We start from the raw sequence: 19,207 nt of genomic DNA on the forward strand, positions 1-19,207 counted from the left end.
TGCCCCCTTACATTTCCTTCCTAGAACTTTCAAAGTAACACATTTCAGAAGCCAGATTGCACTGAAGATGAATGAATAGGATTTGTCTTTATCTGAAAGAGCCTTATGTGCCCTAAGCTTTATTTTTTCATCCACTGTCTATTGAGAACCTATTATTAAAAGACTCTGGGCAGGGAGATGTGAAGCTACAAAGGACAGAGAGCTGGGCAGACAACTACCATAAGAAATCGACTCTGATTGGAGGAGACTGGATTGTAAAGAAAGCATGGCCTCCATCTTTCTTTTTTTTTTTTTTTCTGTGTTGCTAGCTTTTGCTGTATAAGTCAGAAATCGGAAAGTGAGTCCTACTAAAGTAATTGACAAGTACTTGTCTCATGATTATAGGTCATTTGAAATGGAGAGATCTATTGAGTTGTCGGAAAAGTCATGACATATTTTTTCTCTGTTTCTCTTTGCAAAAATGTGTCGTGACTTTTCCGACAACCCACTATTACTAGATAAGACTCCATTTAGTTATACAATTTGTGCTTATCCCTCTCCTGCCCCTGAGCTAATCTAAGGTGGCCTTTGAGCTCTCCCAGGATCATGATGAGAGTTTATTTATGCCAGCTATTAGATTATGCTGTACGCCAGAGAGCTCAGGCTGGCTGGGCCTGGTGCCAGAACCCATAAGACGCAGGAGTGGAATGGCAGAGAATTTGCCAAGAAGAAACAAAGGAAGTTAGGGCTATAATGCTCAGGTGTTTATAATTTCAGCTGTCTGGGTACTGAAAATACTTAGTCCCATTCATTTCTTTTCATTCCTGATGTCTTTAGAGACATTTCTCAGCTGCCTTTTGTAAGTATGGGCTGAAGAAACACCACAAGAAAGTCCAGTCGAGGAGGAGGGGCTTGGGAGTGTCATGATTTGTCACACTGTTCTGTGATGGTCACTGAAGATGAAAGGCAATGACTATGAACTTGCTCAGGAGCCAGATGGCCTGAGTTTAAATCTTGGCTTGTTTATAAGCTGTTTGACCTTGGGTAAGCTACTTAACCCCATCTGGGCCTTGGTTTCTCTAAGATTGTGCAAATTGCTTAGTTAGAATAGAGCCTGCACACAAAGAGTGATATGTAAGAGTTTGACACATAAACCATTCACCACCGTCCATAAACAGGAGTCCCAGGAGCCTGCTGTACCACATGGTGACTGTTTCCTTGCTTCGTCCTTTCAGCTGTGGGGGGAAAGTGGTACAATGCAGCCAGATGACTTGGCCTCTGTTCAAGCTGCTCTGAGAGGAAGAGTCAGCGAAGAACAACACTAGCAGTTAACAGGTATCTGGCAGTATCTTTACAGCTTATAATATTAGGTTGTCGGAAAAGTCATGACGCATGTTTGCGACAGATGGCACTCGTTCATTTTTGGAAGTACTAGAGTCACTCGCATCTATGTTATTGCTACGTCATTTGACAGCTGCCAGTTCTAGCTTCATTGTAAATAAATATTGAGCAATTTGGTTGAGTTTTGGAGATTTTACAACAAGTTGAAGATGGAAGACCAAACTGTGCATTTTTGCCATATTTTACTGATTTATTTCCATAAAGGGAAGAACGCGCATCAAGCTTGTGAAAAGTTGCATAAAGTGTATGGTGACAATGCTCTACAAGAACATCAGTGCCGATGGTTCATGAAATTTCATGCTGGTGATTTTGATCTCAATGACGCTCCTCAGTCAGGGAGGCCCACTGAGGTTGATGAAGACAAAGTAAAGGCATTGATCGAGTCAAACCCATGTTACACGACACGAGAGATTGCAGAAACACTGAACATCCATCATTCAAGCGTTCACGACCACAAAGAAGCTGGGATACATAAGCAAGCTCAATATTTGGGTTCCGCATGAACTCAAAGAAGTTCATTTGATGGCACATATAAACATCTACAATACACTCATTAAACATGAGGAAAATGATCCTTTTTTTTTAAGCGACTGATAACTGGTGATGGATTGTTTACAACAATGTGATGCGCAAACTGTCTTGGTCCCAACATGATGATTCACCTCAAACGATATCGAAAGCAGACATTCATCAGAGGAAGGTTATGCTCTCAGTGTGGTGGGATTTTAAAAGTGTCGTGTTTTTCAAGCTCCTACCAAGGAACCAAACAATCAATGTATACTGTCGGCAGTTGGACAGTTTGAATGAATCTATCATCCAGAAACGTCCAGAGCTCGTTAATTATAAAGGAGTTGTGTTCCATCGTGACAACACAAGACCACACACAAGTTTGATCACCTGTCAAAAATTACTGGAGCTTGGATGGGATGTATTGCCACACCCACCATACTCGCCTGACCTTGCGCCATCAGACTTCTACTTGTTTGCTCTCTTCAAAACTCCTTTTATGGTATAACGTTCAATTCAGATGAGGCCGTAAATCAGCAACTTGTTCAGTTTTTTGCAAATAAAGATAGGTCCTTGTATGAACGAGGAATTATGAAGCTCACTGAAAGATGGTAAAAGGTTATCAAACAAAACAGGCAATATATCATTGATTGAACTTTGTTCTTTATATAAATAAATGACTTTTGAAAAACATAGACAAAATACGTCTTGACTTTTCCAATGACCCAATATCTTTTTGTACTGCCCTTTGGAGTCTCCAAACAATCCAGTGAGATCTATACTGCCTTCTATACTTTAGAAAGAAAATATGGCCCTGAGATACTAAATGCCTTGTTCAGAGTCACGTGGCTAATAGTGATAGGGGATCAGGCAACCATCTACTTGGAGAAGACTGGATTTCTTTAGATGCAAGAAAGCTCCTTTAGAAGTTAATTTATATTCCACGTGCCTATGTAAAATGATTGTGGTTTAAGCAAGCTTCCAGAAGCCCACACCTCTGTAAATGCATGGAGTGAAGCAGCCTTGGGGATCCCTGAGGTCTGATTATCTGGAGCTGGGTTTTGTTTTTTTTTTTTCCCAGTGGGCTCAACAGAGACAAATAATTAACTATATATTTCTGTCTTAGCTTTCCAGAGTTCCCCTTTCTGGGCCTCTTACTGCCAACCTTTTGGTCATACCTATGGTAGTGACATTATACACTGAAAGTGTTATAGGAAGAGCAAAGATACAAGACTCAATTCTCAATATATTTCTAGTTGAGTAAGTCTTATAAAGAAAAAACCAAACCTTTGATATAGGAAGAGGTTAAAACTTCAGCTAAAATGACATATTTGAGTTGTCAGGGTGTCTTTGTTGCTTTCCGTGTCCACAAATGGTATGCTATCGGCTACGTCCCACGCTGAAGAGCAGGAGAAACTGAACTCTTAAAACACCCCCGGGAGTTGTTGTACTGTCTATACTGTTCTGTAATTCCAGAACAACAAGTGCAGCAAATATATTTTGGTGGGTTTTAGAAGCAGTACCTTGATAGAAACTACATGGGGTGCCTTAAGAAAATAAATTTATTCATGGTCGGCATTGGTCATGGTGCAGGATACAGGAAGGCAGAACCCTGACCCAAATGCTTTTATTGAGAGCACAGCTTACTAGCTGTGCAGTTACTGGAATTTTCTCTAAAGCTATCAAAGCAAGTGTGAACGGAACTGAGTCAACTGTTCTTTCCTAGGGAAGGGAAAGTCTTAAGTCTACTTCAGGGATATGATAATATTAAGATACTAATGGCCCAGAGGTGACACTGTAAGAAGCAGGACAGAGACAAAACAGAAGACTACCCTAGAATAATGTGCCATCTCTCTAAGGTCTCCTACGCCCTGGCCCCACCATCAAGCCCAACTTGTCTCCCTCTGCACCTGAACACAAAGCAGCATCACAATTAAAATCCTCTCCTCTCGGTGCCCACTCCAGATGAGCCACATTCCTGGCAACCTCCGGCCTAGTGGTCCCTCTTGCCCTGTGTAGTGGGCTGAATGGTGCCCCCCTCCCCCAATGATACGTCCACGTCCTAATCCTTAGAACCTGTGTATGTTATCTTAGTTGGTAAAAGGGTCTTTGCAGATGCAATTAATTTAAAGATCTTGAAATGAAGAGATCATCTTGGATTTTCCAAGTCAGCCTTAAATTCAATGTCCTTATAACAAACACACAAAGAAGACAGACATGGAGGAGAAGGCAAGAAGATGGAGACAGAGATTGAAGTGATATGGCTCCGAACCAAGGAATGACAGCCACCAGAAACTGGAAGAGGCAAGGAACCCTATTATGGACTGAAAGTGTGTGTCCCACACTCCCACCTCTCATTCATATGTTGAAGCCTTAGCCTTCCTTGTGAATGGTGTTTGGAGGCAGGGCCTTTGGGAGGTTAAGTTGAGGTCATGAGGGTGGTGCCCTCAAGGTGGGCCCTTATGAAGAAATACACCAGAGCCCCTTCTCTCTCACGCTTGGAGGAAAGGCCATGTGAGCATCCAGAGAGAAGGCAGCTATGTACAGCCAGGAAGTGGGTTCTCACCAGGAACCAAATCTACCAGCACGTTGACCTTGGACTCCCAAGCTTCTGCTCAGTCTGTGGTATTTTGTTAGAGCAGCTGGAGTTAAGACAAACACATTCTCCTCTACAGCCTCTGGAGCAAACATAACCTTGCCAAAACTTTGATTTCGGAATTTTGGCCTCCAGGACTGTTAGGAGAATAATTTTCTGTTGTTTTAAGCTACCAAGTTTGCGGTCATTTGTCAGGGTAGCCTCAGAAATCCTGCTTCTCGCTCCATGTTGGTCTTTCCCCGAGTCTGAGCTCAAGACCTTCCCCCAAGGTGATTGTGCTCATCTGAGAACTCCTGCAGTGGGTTTGTTTGAATCTCCCATTCGGTGTTTGCAAGTTTCCAACCTTGTGATGTGTCTTTATTTTTAATGTATGTTAACTTCTTGGAGGCCAGCACTTGGTTTTACATCTTTGCCTCTCTAGTACCTGGTGCTGAGCCTTAGACCTTTGAGTAGAAACTACCCTATTAAATAGAAGCTCAGTTATGAGCTAGACTATAACCTACTTAACACAAAAGTCATTTCTTCTTGATACGTACGGCTCTCCAGGACCTTAACCTGTTGCTAGCTTCTCATTATGAGAACCAGTTTTTCTTGTATAGTACTGTGAAAAAAGAAAATCACTGATGATTTGGATCGAGGATAAGGCATTTTATTGTGCTAAACTTCTTCCACCTACTCCTATGGTTTTTAAGTCATGTATGCATTAATTAGTCAGAATGTGTCTACTTTTATTGAAAATTTTAGTTAGCTCTGAAAAAACAGTTGGAGCACACTCGAAGAGAGAACTCTATCGGCTAGTGCCATTCGGCAACAGAAGGGATTTCTTAAGGAGTTGTGAATGCCCTGTAATAGGCATGCAAACGTGCTCTGTCTGAATACAGAGTCTGTGACTCTCTCCAGGGCCCAGACACCAAAGGGCGGAGCCCTACAATATGCCAAAGAAAGTGTGATTTTGAAAAATTAAAAGGTAATAAAGGTAAAAGATTAAAACAGTGTTGGGAGGTATAACATGAAGAGCAAAAGTCTTTCCTCCATACCTCCGGCCCGGTCCCATTCACATAGGGGCCTGCAGTGGAGATTTCCCCTGTCATCACATGGCCCGTGCCATGTGTCACGGGTGAGCTAGCCCAGGAACTTCTCCACGGCCCATCTGCCACTGTCTACCAACATGAATCTTTCATCTTAACAAATTTTTAAGTGCACAGTATAGCACTGTTAGCACATGTTGTACAGCAAATCTCTAGAACTTATTCAACTTGCATAACAGAGTTTATACCCATTTAATATGACATGAGTGTATGATGTAAGATTTGGAAGAGATCTCGCAGCTCATTTATTCTGACCTCCTTCCCAGTCTAGGAATCTCCTCTTCAAGTACGCCTGACTGAGCTCTCCAGTGACTGGGGTCTTTGTTCTTTCGTAGAGCAGCCCATGTCATTTTCATCATTTTTCATAGCACTAATTATTAGATAATCAGACAATCCATCTTTTATGCGGAGCTGAAATCTATGGCCTTATAACTCCCACCCATGAGCACTGGTTTTGCCTTCAGAGCTTATCCAGTCAAGTCCCAATTCTTAAGCCAGCCTGGTCTCCTCGAGTGTGGATACTCTAAGAGACCCAGCAGCAGCAGCGGCCTCACCTGTGCAGGTGCAGAAGCTCAGGCCTCGCCCCAGACCTACTGAACTAAAATCTGCATTTTTACAAGATCTTCAGTGATCAGTATGTACTTTACAGCTTGAGAAGCACTACATTAAACCATCCCACCCGCAACTAATTTGTTGCTTTAATTGCTAGTCCAATCAGGCCTGCTGGTGTTAAAAAAAAAAAATCTTAGTTGAGCAAGAAATAATTGACAAGAAACAATGATTCCAAACCTCAGTGAATGAAATGTAAGTACAGAATTTGTCTGACATAAGTTAAAGCTGTCATTACATTACCTGGAATTCTACTGACAAGTATTGCCATGTGTTCATAGTACAATCATAAAAGATGCTAGTGATGGTCGGAAGGCTTTAGAAGATCACAGATGCCTTTAATCATTAAAGACACATTAAATTATACTCCACGTGACTGAATGCTGGGTATTTGCCTTGTGATCTTTGAAACCCTGAAAAACGGACTAAGTAACTGATCAGAACAACCCACTCTCCAAGTCATGGCAGATAGAGGCAGCCACAAAACAGCCCCCCGCCACACTCTTCAGCTGCAGGAAGAATGGAAGTCAAAATCCTTTTCCCTCTCTGACATCACCGCAAGCGCCGGGACGGAGAATCCAGCGTTTGACAGGTGCCCAGGAGATGCACACTGTGGAAGCAGCTGTGCTGGAGGAAACTGCTTTCAATTCATGCACTCAGCAATATGCAGATGAACTTGGCCAGCTCATGAGCATGAATAAGTGCTTAGCTGCCTTTCCAACCACAAAGCAGCTTTCTATATTTGGCACTTTTTAGACATTCAGTAAAGCAGACTGAATTGAATGCCGGAAGACAGTGCCAGACGGTCTTCAACTCAAGCAAAAGCCTTAAGAAGCGACTTCCCCCAGACCCAATCATAGTTCTCTCTCCAGCTGATATTCATGAGCTTTAAGCCTGATGCCCCCAGGGCTGCACATCAGCCCAGCTGGATTGGGCTAAGTCAGCAGGGCCTTGGTCTCCTCTGAGGCCCAAGTCCACCCTGTACTGTGTGTCTCAGGACGTTCAGCTCAAGGTGCATGTCCTAATCCCGATTGCTGGGCATGTGATCGGGATTAGGTGGAGCCACTCCCTGACACCCAGTCCTCTTAGCCAAGAGAAACCCACATCTCTGCTTTTTTCTGTCCTTAGTACCAATTTACCCCAATCCAGCACATTATTAAAGTCCCTCATCCCCAGGGCCCTGTGGGACCCTTTTAATACTCACCTTGCTCCTCAGACTCATTCATTCAGTCGGTATTTATTTAGAGCCTCTCTGTCCCAGATAGTGAGATTATAACATTTATAACCCAATTCCTGTCCTCACGGAACCCACATTCTAGCTTAGGGAGACAGACAATGCAGGCTAGGTTTGTGTAAGTGCTGAGGAGGGAGAAAAGTTTTGCCCAGGGAGAAGTTTTGGGGTTAAATAAGAATTCCCTGGCCAATGTTCAGATCTAAAAAAGCGAATGAGCAGAGACTTAGCAGCGTTAAAATGCACAGGCTGATGTCCCGCCCCGGTGTGGTGGGGTGGCAGGATGGAACCCTGGTAACTGAGCAGGGTCCCACACCTTGCTCGTCTGACCACAAGGCCGAGCTTTGTAACGCCTTCCAATGGCTTCCGGCTCTTGGCCACCTCCTGGGTTTACCCAGCACTGTCCCCCTGCCCCATGACTGCGTCATTATCTGGGTTATTATCAGAATTCACGTAGTTTAATGACAGTGGAATACGCAATATGCTATACTATAGAGCAGAATGATTACAAATTTAGCAGTCAGGTGACTTTTACCGCTTGGTAACTTGATAGCATTGGGGAAATTATCAAATCCTCTCTTCCTCCGTTTCCACATTTAAAAAATAAAGATACCAATAAATCCAGCCTTGCAGGTGATTAGCACACTGCCTGATGCTTAATAAATGTTAGCTACTGTAATTGGTTTGTTAACTTGTTCAACATATTTATTCCCATCTACCATGTACTGTTAACTAGTAAACAAGACACGGAGCTAGAAAGTATGCTCCAATCATTTTGTGTTATTACTGCTTATGTTGTTGTATTTATATATTGTTTCAGTTGTCCCCAGAGGATAGTATACACTGAGGCACTATTCTTTTGTGTTTTAAATGGCAGGCATTGCAGGACAGCTAACGTCCCTGGCTCTGAGCCATTAGAGATACTCTCCCCTCACTGTGGCAACCAGAAGTGCTCCCAGGGTTCCACAGCCTCAGAGGGAGCAGCTGTACCACCACCCGCCTGCCCTGCTGAGAACACTAGCTGTGTTGGCTCTCAGGTTTCAGCCCCATGACTCCAGGACAGTGACAGACAGGGAAGTTGGGAGGGGGAGGATTTGAATGGGAAGCTTAGAAAAGGAGTTGGCTGCAGTGCTCTGTCTTTAGTCAAAAAGAGCCTTCACTTCCTTCAGCACTTCCAATCTGGCTTTTCCAACCTGGTAAGAGTTTCAAGTTCCGAGTCCAGGTAGAAGATAAGGGAAAAAGATGGTATTTTGTGGGAATAAATGCAAACCCTTTTTTGGTTTTTTTACCTTCAGAGCCAACAAATCCCATCTAATTCCCTGCACTCCACGTTGGTACAGTGCTAGGAATGTACTGTGTCTCAAGAGTTCAGAAGAAATCTAGTCCTAACATGAATCCTTGAAACATTTTTTAAATTTAATTCTTGTGTTTCTTTAAACTACAGGTATAATCTCATTCTCCCTGCCCCCTTTTTTTTTTCCAGTTCTTTGAAGTATGTGGTAACGTCTAATCCCTCTTAGCATCTGCATTTTGTCCAATTGAGTACATGGATCAGATGTGCACGATGGTCTAGTATTATAATAGCACTCTGCATGTTGCTGTCTGCTTGGGAGTCTTAAGCAAACGAAAAAGAACTTGATCCCCTTAGAGTTCTTTCCAGAAGATTTTGAGCCTTAGCTTTTCACTGAGCAATGGTAACATACACACATACCCTCTGTCACAACTGTGAGTGTGCTGTATTTAATTTGTAAATAGTCATTTGGTCAAAAGGTATTAGGCACACTTTGAATGCATGCCAATTTATCATATTCCAAGAACATAAATTTGTTTTCAGTCTTATTCCAGGATCAATTTTATTCATTTGCCATTCAGATACATACCATGCACAGGACAGCAGGTTAGGTAGGCATCGTGAGGCACTCAGAAGTGAATTAGACATTTTAAACCCTCAAGAAGTCTATTGTCCAGGAGGGATGACCGAAACCTCACTATGTATTATAAGTAACTGGTTAACTATTGGAAAGGTAAAACGGAATACTAATGGAGTCTCTAGGGATGAAATAGTACTTTCCTCTGAAGAAGGCTTCCTGGAGGAGGTAGAATCTTTAACTTGCTGATCTTTAAGATTCATTAAAATTTGGACAGGTAAGACAATACAAATTTTGAGGAGTGGCTTTCTGAGCCTGAAATAAATGTGAACAGGTTTGTGTGTGTGTGTGTGTGTGTGTGTGTGTGTGTGTGTGTGTGAGACTTCCCATCACTTAATAATATGCATTCTCCACTTATTGTCTGGGTATAATTAAATGACTTTTAATATTTACTATAAAGAAATCTCATTCCACATTGCTGTTTTTGTGAAAAAATCCTCTAATTGAAGAGCTGAATAGGAGAATTACTTTTTTTCAATGAAGAATTAACTCCCTTTTACAACTCCCGATCCTGGGAGGCTACCATCATATTTTAAAACTCTGGAATGTACGTTTGGCTGCATTCATAGTAAAGTGCTATGAGTCAGCTATAAGGCAGATCTGTCAGGATGGTTATATGAAGAGTCTCGTTACTAAAGTAGGTAAGCGTTCTTTTTACCAGGTGCTCCCATGTACTGAACTTGAGGACAACATGGAAACGAAGCCAGAGCACCCAAGACTCCCTGTGTATCCCATGCCATCTCCATTAGATTGTATGTTTCCTGGGACTTGAGTCTAACTTCTTCTGTTCCCTGGTGCTGGTCCAAACTTACTGTCTGTCTCCCAGTCCTTCTGGCTCCTGCCCATACTGTCTGCCTATAGGCTGGAAATTTGACTAAGAGCAGGTTAGCCAACATGAAATCTTGGCCAAAAGGATGTATTTGTCTCTTGAAGAGATATCTGCACCCCTACATTCATTGCAGCATTATTCACAATAACCAAGGTGTGGAAACAACCTAAGTGTCCATTAATGGATAAATGGGAAAGACTGTGTAATACATACACACACACATGCACACACACACACACACACACACAAATATTATTCAGCCATAAAAAAAGAAATCCTGTCCTTTGTGACAACGTGGTTGGGTGTTGAGGGCATGATGCTAAGAGAAATAAGCCTGACAGAGAAACACGAATACTGTGTGTTCTCACTTAAATGGGGACATAATCTAAAAGAGCTGAACTCCTAAACAGAGAGAGTAAAATGATGGCTGTTGGGCGGGGTTCAGAGAAGAGGAGGAATGGGGAGAAGTTGGTCACATGGCACAAACTCAGCTATAAGAGCAAAGGTTCTGGGTATTTAATGTATAGGATGGTGACTATAATTAACAAGACTGTATTACGTACTTGAAAGTTGTTAATGGGAAGGGTGAGAAAGGTGAAGGGATTAGGAAGCACAAATTGGTAGCTACAAAATAGTCATGGGGATGTGAAGTGCAGTACGGGAAATATAGTCAATATTGTAAAAACTATATATAGTGTCAGATGGGTACTAGACTTATCGAGAGGATCACTTCATAAATTATATACATGCCTAACCACTATGCTACACACCTGAAACTATTATAATACAAAATAATATAGAATGTCAACTGTAATTAGAAGTATAGATATAACCACAGGATATAAAGTACAGCACAGGGAATAGAGTCAATGATATTGTAATAGCGCGTATGTACGGTGTCAGGTGGGTAGTAGACTTGTTGGGATTATCACTTTGTGAGATGCCTAATCACGATGGTTGTTTTGTATACCTGAAACTAATTAAAAAAAAAAGTTAAGAAAAGTAGATCTTAAATGCTATCACCACCAAAAGAAAAAGTAGTAATTATGTGAGGTAATGGAAGTGTACCAAATCATCACATTGTATGCCTTAAACTTACATATGTTATATGCCAAAAATATATTACTAAGCAGGGCATGTTTGTCAAAACTTAATTTCCCTGTGTTCGAAATTTTCTCTGATATGGGTGGTAGTTCCTGAAGGTATAGGTTTATAATTCATTGAGTTGTACTCAAGACTTGTGCATTTGATGTAAGTTATATCACAACAAAAAATACAAAAATAATAATAACCAAAAAATCCACTATCTCAGCCACGGAAGTATGGCCTACTTTTGTCTATCTTGGGGTAATTTTGCAATGATTTATGCATTTTCAAGCATTTCAAAATACATTTTCAGAATTTTTAGTGTTTTTCTTTTGCATTCCTTTTTAAATTCTTTTTCAGTCCATTAGTTGAAATAACCTAAGTAGCTAACAATGAGTGATTAATTGTAACAACTGTTTGTACCTCTTCACAATTGCAAACAGCTCAGTAGAGCAATAATAGGCCAAAAAAAAAAGTTTTTGAAACCAAAGAAGGAGAAAACAAGATTTCTGGAAAAAAAGGACCAAAATACTTGTTGCAAAAGCATCTTTTTTATGCTTCAGGATTTTCGATATTTAAATACCTATAATTTGAAGACATTAGCTTACAACTAAAGTGTTATTTCAACCAAATTGTCATGTTTACCAACTTACATCCAGTCTCATACTTTAACCAATTCTTAAGTCAATCTTCCCATATTCCTACCCCCTATCCAATCGTACCCTGGCTTCCATCCTCATGTCTGTAGCTTTTGGTTAAAATTCAGACTAAGATACAATGGTGAGTCAACAGTTAACTGTGTGATGATGTCTAAGGGGACAAAAATGGAGCTTACAGTGAAATCTTTACCTTCAGCTGTGGTGCTCAAGGTTTAAGCACCAAAAGAGATAGAAACAGTCTCTTCTGAGAGAGAGCTTTTTGAAAACAAATCAAATTTGATGCCATTAAATTATAGCATTAAGTCTATAAAGTCCAGGAATGGTGTAAAAATTAAATTTGAATTTCTTCTACCCAACAAGCCTAGCCAGGCTCGCCATCTTGGATGGATTTACAGGTAGGATGAAGTGCTTCTTAATGTTATTATTTTTAAAGATAGCCACTGAGCATGAACTCTTTTTTTGGAACAGGACAGTTGGGAAGTGGTGGAAGGACTGAGGGGAGAGATGAATTACACCCAGGAGCCACTAGTTCAGAAAGGATTTTTGCTGAAAAAGAGGAAATGGCCCTTGAAAGGCTGGCACAAGGTAAGACAATGACCTCGATCTCACCTTTATTCGAACCCACACTACTGCACTCAGCACCCAGTTCTTAGGCACTTGTATTTAATCTGAAGTTGAAAATTGGGACCAAGGGTAAAACGAATGTTTAAATGGAATATCTTACTGAGTTATACTTTTTCTCCCCTCAGAGATTCTTCTATCTGGACAAAGGAATCTTGAAATATGCCAAGAGCCAAACTGATGTAAGTCTTCTTATTAACCTAACATACTCTTGAAGAATTTGGAAGGGCTAATTGTTGTCAGCTCATAGGTGAGATTGTGCACATGTGGGGACTTCATTTCTCTAAACTGGGAACCACAGAATGGTAGCAATTCCTTCACATGGAACAGAGGTACCTGCCCCCCACTGTTTCAGCTCTGGGTACTAGGTGTGCTCGGTTCACCTGCCAAAGGGAGGTAGGGGGCTTCTTCCTACTGTGTATCCAGGAATCTGTTTCTGGTTTTAGGGTCATGCTGAGTGGGTCTCTGAGTAGGAGAAGGTATTTTTGTATTGAGATAACAGGAGTATAACATAAGGCAACTGTCACCCCCGCGGTTATAGTGGCTGAGGGGTTTGGTGGAGAAGGACCTTGGTGAAGGTGACATAGAGTTCCCCCTTGTGTTAACACTAGGCAGACGGCCCATGAGGACTCGGAGTGACTGTCAGTCCTGTCCCCCTGCACTTCTCGCCTCCCTCCTTCCTCTCCTTACCTCTCTCACAGTGCTCATCTTGTAGGATTGCATGTAGAAAACTTGGCATAATGCCAGACCCACAGTAGCCTATTAACTTCCTCCCCCTTCTCCTCTTTTTAAATCACTTTGAAAAGAATTTAGATACTGGAAACGAATCCTGTGGGAGGCAGTGCAGTTAAAGGTGAACTCGCTGCCTTGGAGTCAGTCCATGGGGCTTGCTTTCTAGCTTTCACTTGCAGGCTGTGTAGACAGACCCTTTGTTACGTAACTCTTCCCAGGTTAATCAGATAATGCACGTACAGCGCTTACAGCTCAGGACTGGTTCACACTAAGTGCTTGATAAATAAACCGTAGTTCTTACGTTTACTATTATATTAGTGGATGTGGAAGGTGAGCATAGAGGGAAGCAGTGTCAAGGATGCTACTACCATTTTAACACATGGTTCTCAAGTGACACCTTTTGTGCCTCTGCAGATAGACAGAGAGAAGCTGCATGGCTGCATTGATGTTGGGCTCTCGGTGATGTCTGTAAAGAAGTCATCGAAATGCATAGACCTGGACACCGAGGAGCACATCTACCATCTGAAGGTGAGACTGCCTCTCAGGTGCTGTTTCCCACTGCAGAGTTCCTTTATGTTGCGAAGGGGTCGTCAGTCACACTGTTATTGGTGATGCCTTTTGAATATTCAAAGCATCCGGCCAACATGTAGAAGATCCCCATTAGGGAAATATTTCTAATGGACGCTATTGATCTTCCGATGGAACAGTTCTTCATTGTGCAGGACTGTCTCTCACACGCCTGAAGGTTTTTTACCCTTGTCCCCTCATCCCCTAACTACCCCTCTTCCCTGTGATTGTGACAATGATCAATAGCAAAAAACTGCATGTTTCCAAACATAACCCACTGCCACCTTTCCCCCAGGCAGTACCATCTTCAGTAAAGAACCATTTACCATAGGTTAAAATAGGCTCCCTGAAATACGATATTTAATATTTAGTCTGTCTTACAATTTTAGCTAATTTTATAAGGGGTACCATTAAAATTCTTGCATTACAGTGAATGTCAGGAAATTTTGCCCTAAAGTGTGGGCCTCCAAACAGCACCTCTCAAAGCTGCTTAAACACCCTCTGCCCTCTCTCTTGCAGGCAGTAGAGAGGGTGAAAACCATGAAGCAAGAGCTTCGGAGATTCAGATCTGGTTCAGCTCTTGACTTGGCTACTTACTAGCTGTTGGCCTTTGGCACATTATTTAAGCTCTGAAAGTCTCAGTTTTCTTGCCCCCCGCACCCAAAGGGAATTATTACAGTGCTCATCTTGTAGGGCTGCACGTAGAAAATTTGGCATAATGCCTGACCCACAGTAGTCTCCATAAATTTAGTTATTGTGTCTAATGATTAGGTAGTGCCCGAATGTTAGAAATTAACTGAGAACATGTTAAAACTCTTTTCTAACTTGGGCACATTATTTGAAATGTTAGGAATGGGGGCTGAGGGTTGGGAGAATAAAAGCATGAAATTATGAGCTCCATGTCCTAAGGTGTCCCTGTCCTCCCCATGGCTGTGGTGCTTGGGCAAATATGCATGTTATGCATAGATGCGGTTGATTGACTGCACCAGATAGTCAAATTCATACTGCTTCCTAGCCGGAGCCCCTGTGGTTGGAGTTAATTGTGTAAAGCAGGGTTTCTCACCCTCGACACTAGTAACACGGTGGGCCGGAGAGTTCTTTGCTTGTGGGGCCCGTCCTGTACATTGTAGGATATTGAGCGGTGTTCCTGGCCTCTACCTACTAGATGTCGGTAACAACCCCCATCCAGGTACGATAACCAAAAAATGTCCCCAGACATTGCCAGATGTCCCCTGGGGCTAGGGGGTAAGTCACTTCTGGTTGAGAACAACTTGTGTGAAGTAAAAGAGGAAGAGACTTAGAATCTTAATACATACATACATACATACATACATACATACATACATAAATACATAAGTAAATAAAAGAATATTACCCCCACCTCTGTTTCAATAGGCAGTCTCCTTTACAGTAGTTTAGGTTATTTCTGCATGTACTTCTGATGACTCTTAGTTCTGTGTTTTGACGTGGTCAGGAAATTATAGGTTCTTATTCATCCACTCTTCTAGTTAGCAGAGCAAAAGTGATTGATTATTAATTCCTAGTTTTTAAAGAACTAGAATGCCTTACAATATATCAAACACTAATACCATGATCAACAGTTTAATATTTCTCTGTGTGGAGTCACTTTAAGTTCTGTTTGTGTTTCTTCTTCATGTCTTTGCGCATCAGCTATGACTATCTGTAGGCATGTGTAGCTATCTGAGGGTCCTGGTTAATAGCCTCAGAGGCAGGCAGTTCTTCAGTGTGGGCCAGCTAGTCCCATTCTCTCGTTTTACAGAGGAGTGAGCTTAGCTGCAGGGAGTTAAGTGGCTGTCTATCCACTGTCCTATAACTTTTAATACTTGAGGGACTGGAACAGAACCCCGGTAAATTATTTAATAAAGTTCTTTTCTTCTTCTACCTTGTTTAACCAATACAAAGTGAGTCAAGATGAATGCTTTGGGCACTGATTTTTCAGGGCCTCTGAGAGTAGATCAGTGTAAAGGATGACACAAGATTTCCTGTTAACATCCCAGTTAACCACGTCTGGGAAATGAAATTTATTTCAAGAACATAATTTAAGGGAAACAGAGAGATGGGTCTGTTTTTATTGCGTCTTCCCATATGTGACACGCTTGGTAGCACCTGGAGAGGTTTTAAGTCTCATATGTACTTCTAATCAACACAACAAACATAAGAGGCCCCCTGACATTTCCTAAGTGAATGATGCTGACATTTATTTCTACATCCTCGCTCTCAGCAGTAGCATTTAGAAAGACTTTAACAGAATTGACCTGGATTTTTCTTCTTGGAAGTTAGCCTACCATGCATCCTTTTGGGATATTATAAATTGCCACTTCATGAGCATCTGTGTTCTACCATATATATAGCTATCATTTTTCGTTTTGAAAATATTAAAATACCCTCATATGCACACAAAAATATTGACTATTAAGAAGTATCTATGGTGCATAAATGCTTATGATATTCTTTTTAGTACTTTTATGTACATTTGAAATATTTTATAATAAAATTTACTAGTTACAAACATTATTCTTCATGGAAATTAGACATTGATAGATATTCATTTATGGAGAGAATGGTTAAATGTGTGTGTGTGTTTGAAAAATCCTGGGAATCGCTGATAATACTTTACCAGATTTATTTCAATTTCTGAGGGCAGGAGAATGTTCCTTTAAACAGCCTTCACATTAATTAACATATATTCCTCAGCAATATATTCTTTGTCAGAGAAGATTAACAAGGTTAAATATTTTAGGAAGAATTTACTAATTCATTCCAGTTCAGAGAAGATTGATCTGGAAAGCCTGAATCATAAAAGAATTTATAAAGAAACAGGTGCTAATATTTCAGTAGGGATAGGAGAAGCTGGAACAAGAGAATTTGGAAATGCTTTTTAAGACACAGACAAATGTAAATTTCAGTTTATTTGTTGTTTAATGTAACTGATTTTGTTTTGCTTTCTTAATAATAGCATAACAATTGGGCCCTATCATAGAAAGCCTAAACATATAGTTTATGAAGACCATTTTTACTCTCCATTTCCTCCACTAACTTGTTCCCATCGACCACATAAACTAAGTTGATAAGCTGATATTGCTACATTTCTATGTGTGCCAATGTGAAAAGATAGGGTGTCAGGAATGACCTCAGTTTGATGAAGAATCATTCCTTTCAGTGAGTGATGCTGTTATTGCCTTCTTTCAACTTATCAATTTAGGTGAAGTCAGAAGACACCTTTGATGAGTGGGTCTCCAACCTCCGCCACCACCGAATGTATCGTCAAAATGAAATCGCCATGTTTCCACATGAAGTTAATCACTTTTTCCCAGTATCCACCGTCACAGACTCGCCGCCCGGGGTCTTGGACTCCATTTCAAATAGGAAGGTAATAGTTAGCCAATAATGAATCTAAGAGAAGGGGTGGCTTTGGGTGAGGGAGTACCACCTTGGCGGGGCAGTGTCTGAGGAAGGGGAGGTTTGTGGGGAGGAGCAGAGAAGCTTGAGCTAGTATTTAAGGTGTCTGTCTGTGCAGTCAGTCAGAACCAGACCCAGGGAGCATCTGTTATCGCTGGGATAGCAACTGAAGAATAGCACATGAGGAGGAATTTAATAGCCCTGAATGCTTGTACTTTCTCTTGACCAGTTTGACATTGCTTGTCTTATCTGGTTGTAAAATGCAGTAGGTACATTTATTTATAGCTTTATAGGATTGTGAAATCTCCCAACATTTATATCATTATTTTGATATGATTAATATTTGACAGAAGAAGAACTTAAGGACTGCAGTCTGAGGCCTCATAGCATGGTATGGCCAAGCTAGGGTGACAGCTGGCACAAAGGTCTCCAGGGGAGTGCTTTGCTAGAAACTTCTTCCTCATTACAGGCAGATGGCTTCCATTAGCAACTAGCCCACGTTGTTATCCTTTTACCCTAAAGTGTTCCCACTGGGCTCTGTTTTCATTTATCATGTGCTTTTGTCATCTGTGGAACAGCGTAGCAGTTTATCAAAGCAGAATTCGTTTCAAACCGGAAGCAATTTGTCATACTCTTGTGGTGGTGAGACTCGAGTTCCATTATGGTTACAGTCTTCAGAGGACATGGAAAAATGCTCAAAAGGTAGAGTGACTTGAGACCTCTGCTTTTTTCTGTCACGGCTCTTAGATTATACTGGTTTAGTATGCATACCTCAGATGAATTTATATGCTTTCCCCGTCACTGGTCTACGTTCCCTCTCATAGTTTGCTTATTAAGTTTGCACTCATGATTACCCAAACACACACTCCTTGCAGAGCTTTACATCTTCAACTGAGTGTGCATGCAGACAGGTTTATTTTCTGTTCTTGGCTCATCCTGATTTCCACATGGGCATGCCTAATCACAGTCTCCAGGCCTGGGGTCTGCACAGCTCTCCATTTTTTTCAAGTGCCAAAAATGATTCTGATGAACACCCAAGATTGAGAATCACTGTTCGAGAAGTAAGTGTGTGAACAAAATGGAGATCCCCACAAACTGGTGTTCTCTACCCTGGCTGCACATTAGAATTACCAAGAGAGCTTTGAAAATGCATGAATACCCAGGCCCTGGCCCATCTCCAGAAGAATTTCTTTAAATTGGTCTTGATTAGGGCCCTGGCACCACTAGTTTTCTAAAGTTCCCTAAGTGATTCTGATAAGGAGCCAAGATTGAGAACTCTTGCCGTAAGGGAGCTCAACCTTAATTAGCTACAAATCACCCAAGGAACAAAAAGACCAAAAAAAAAGAAAAGAAAAGAAACAAACAAACAAACAAAATCACCCATGGGATTGAGAGTGTTCTGATAAAATTGTCTAGGGATGGGACTTATTAGAGAAAGATGCCAAGCGGTAGCCTTGAAAATTACATTGTCTTCTGTTGAATGCAAATACTATCATACCTGGGACCATATAGGTTTTGCCCTCCCAGTGAGTAAATATCACTTATGAGCTTTACTGAGTAACATTTGGGACAGTAGCCTGAAGTGCTACCTCTGAACCAGCAGCATTGGTCTGGCCTGTGAACTTGCTAGAACTACAGATCCTCAGGCCCAACCCAGATAGACTGAATCAGAAAACGCTGTTGGATCCCAATGGTCTGTGGTTTGACAGGTTGTCCAGGCGATTCTGATGATACCAACATTTGACAGCCACTATCATAATGCATTTGGGGTTTTATTCCTCAGCAGAAACAGCTACCATCATCCAGTGAACAGCAAATTGAGGACTATTTTTGAGGTAGTGATTCAAGAACTGGTCCCCGAATACTCTTAGGTCCTCTCGGGTCCATCTGAAGAGGATTGTCAGGATCCTCATGCAGGCCCATGATCGACAGTCACCCTTCTGAGACCAGTGCA

The 19,207-nt window shown here is 41.5% G+C and overlaps 1 protein-coding gene across 1 annotated transcript in view; it reads left to right on the forward strand.

The window, feature by feature from the left end:
- OSBPL3 (oxysterol binding protein like 3) overlaps positions 1-19,207 on the forward strand; it is a 173,302-nt gene that overhangs the window by 92,973 nt on the left and 61,122 nt on the right. Inside the window, 5 exon segments of the mRNA XM_019651984.1 lie at positions 12,382-12,498; positions 12,663-12,716; positions 13,681-13,794; positions 17,057-17,224; positions 17,832-17,955. Of these exon segments, the coding sequence (XP_019507529.1) occupies positions 12,382-12,498; positions 12,663-12,716; positions 13,681-13,794; positions 17,057-17,224; positions 17,832-17,955 (577 nt within the window).

This window comes from Hipposideros armiger, unplaced genomic scaffold, assembly GCF_001890085.2.
Source record: "Hipposideros armiger isolate ML-2016 unplaced genomic scaffold, ASM189008v1 scaffold_171, whole genome shotgun sequence".
In the NCBI taxonomy this organism is placed as follows: domain Eukaryota; kingdom Metazoa; phylum Chordata; class Mammalia; order Chiroptera; family Hipposideridae; genus Hipposideros; species Hipposideros armiger.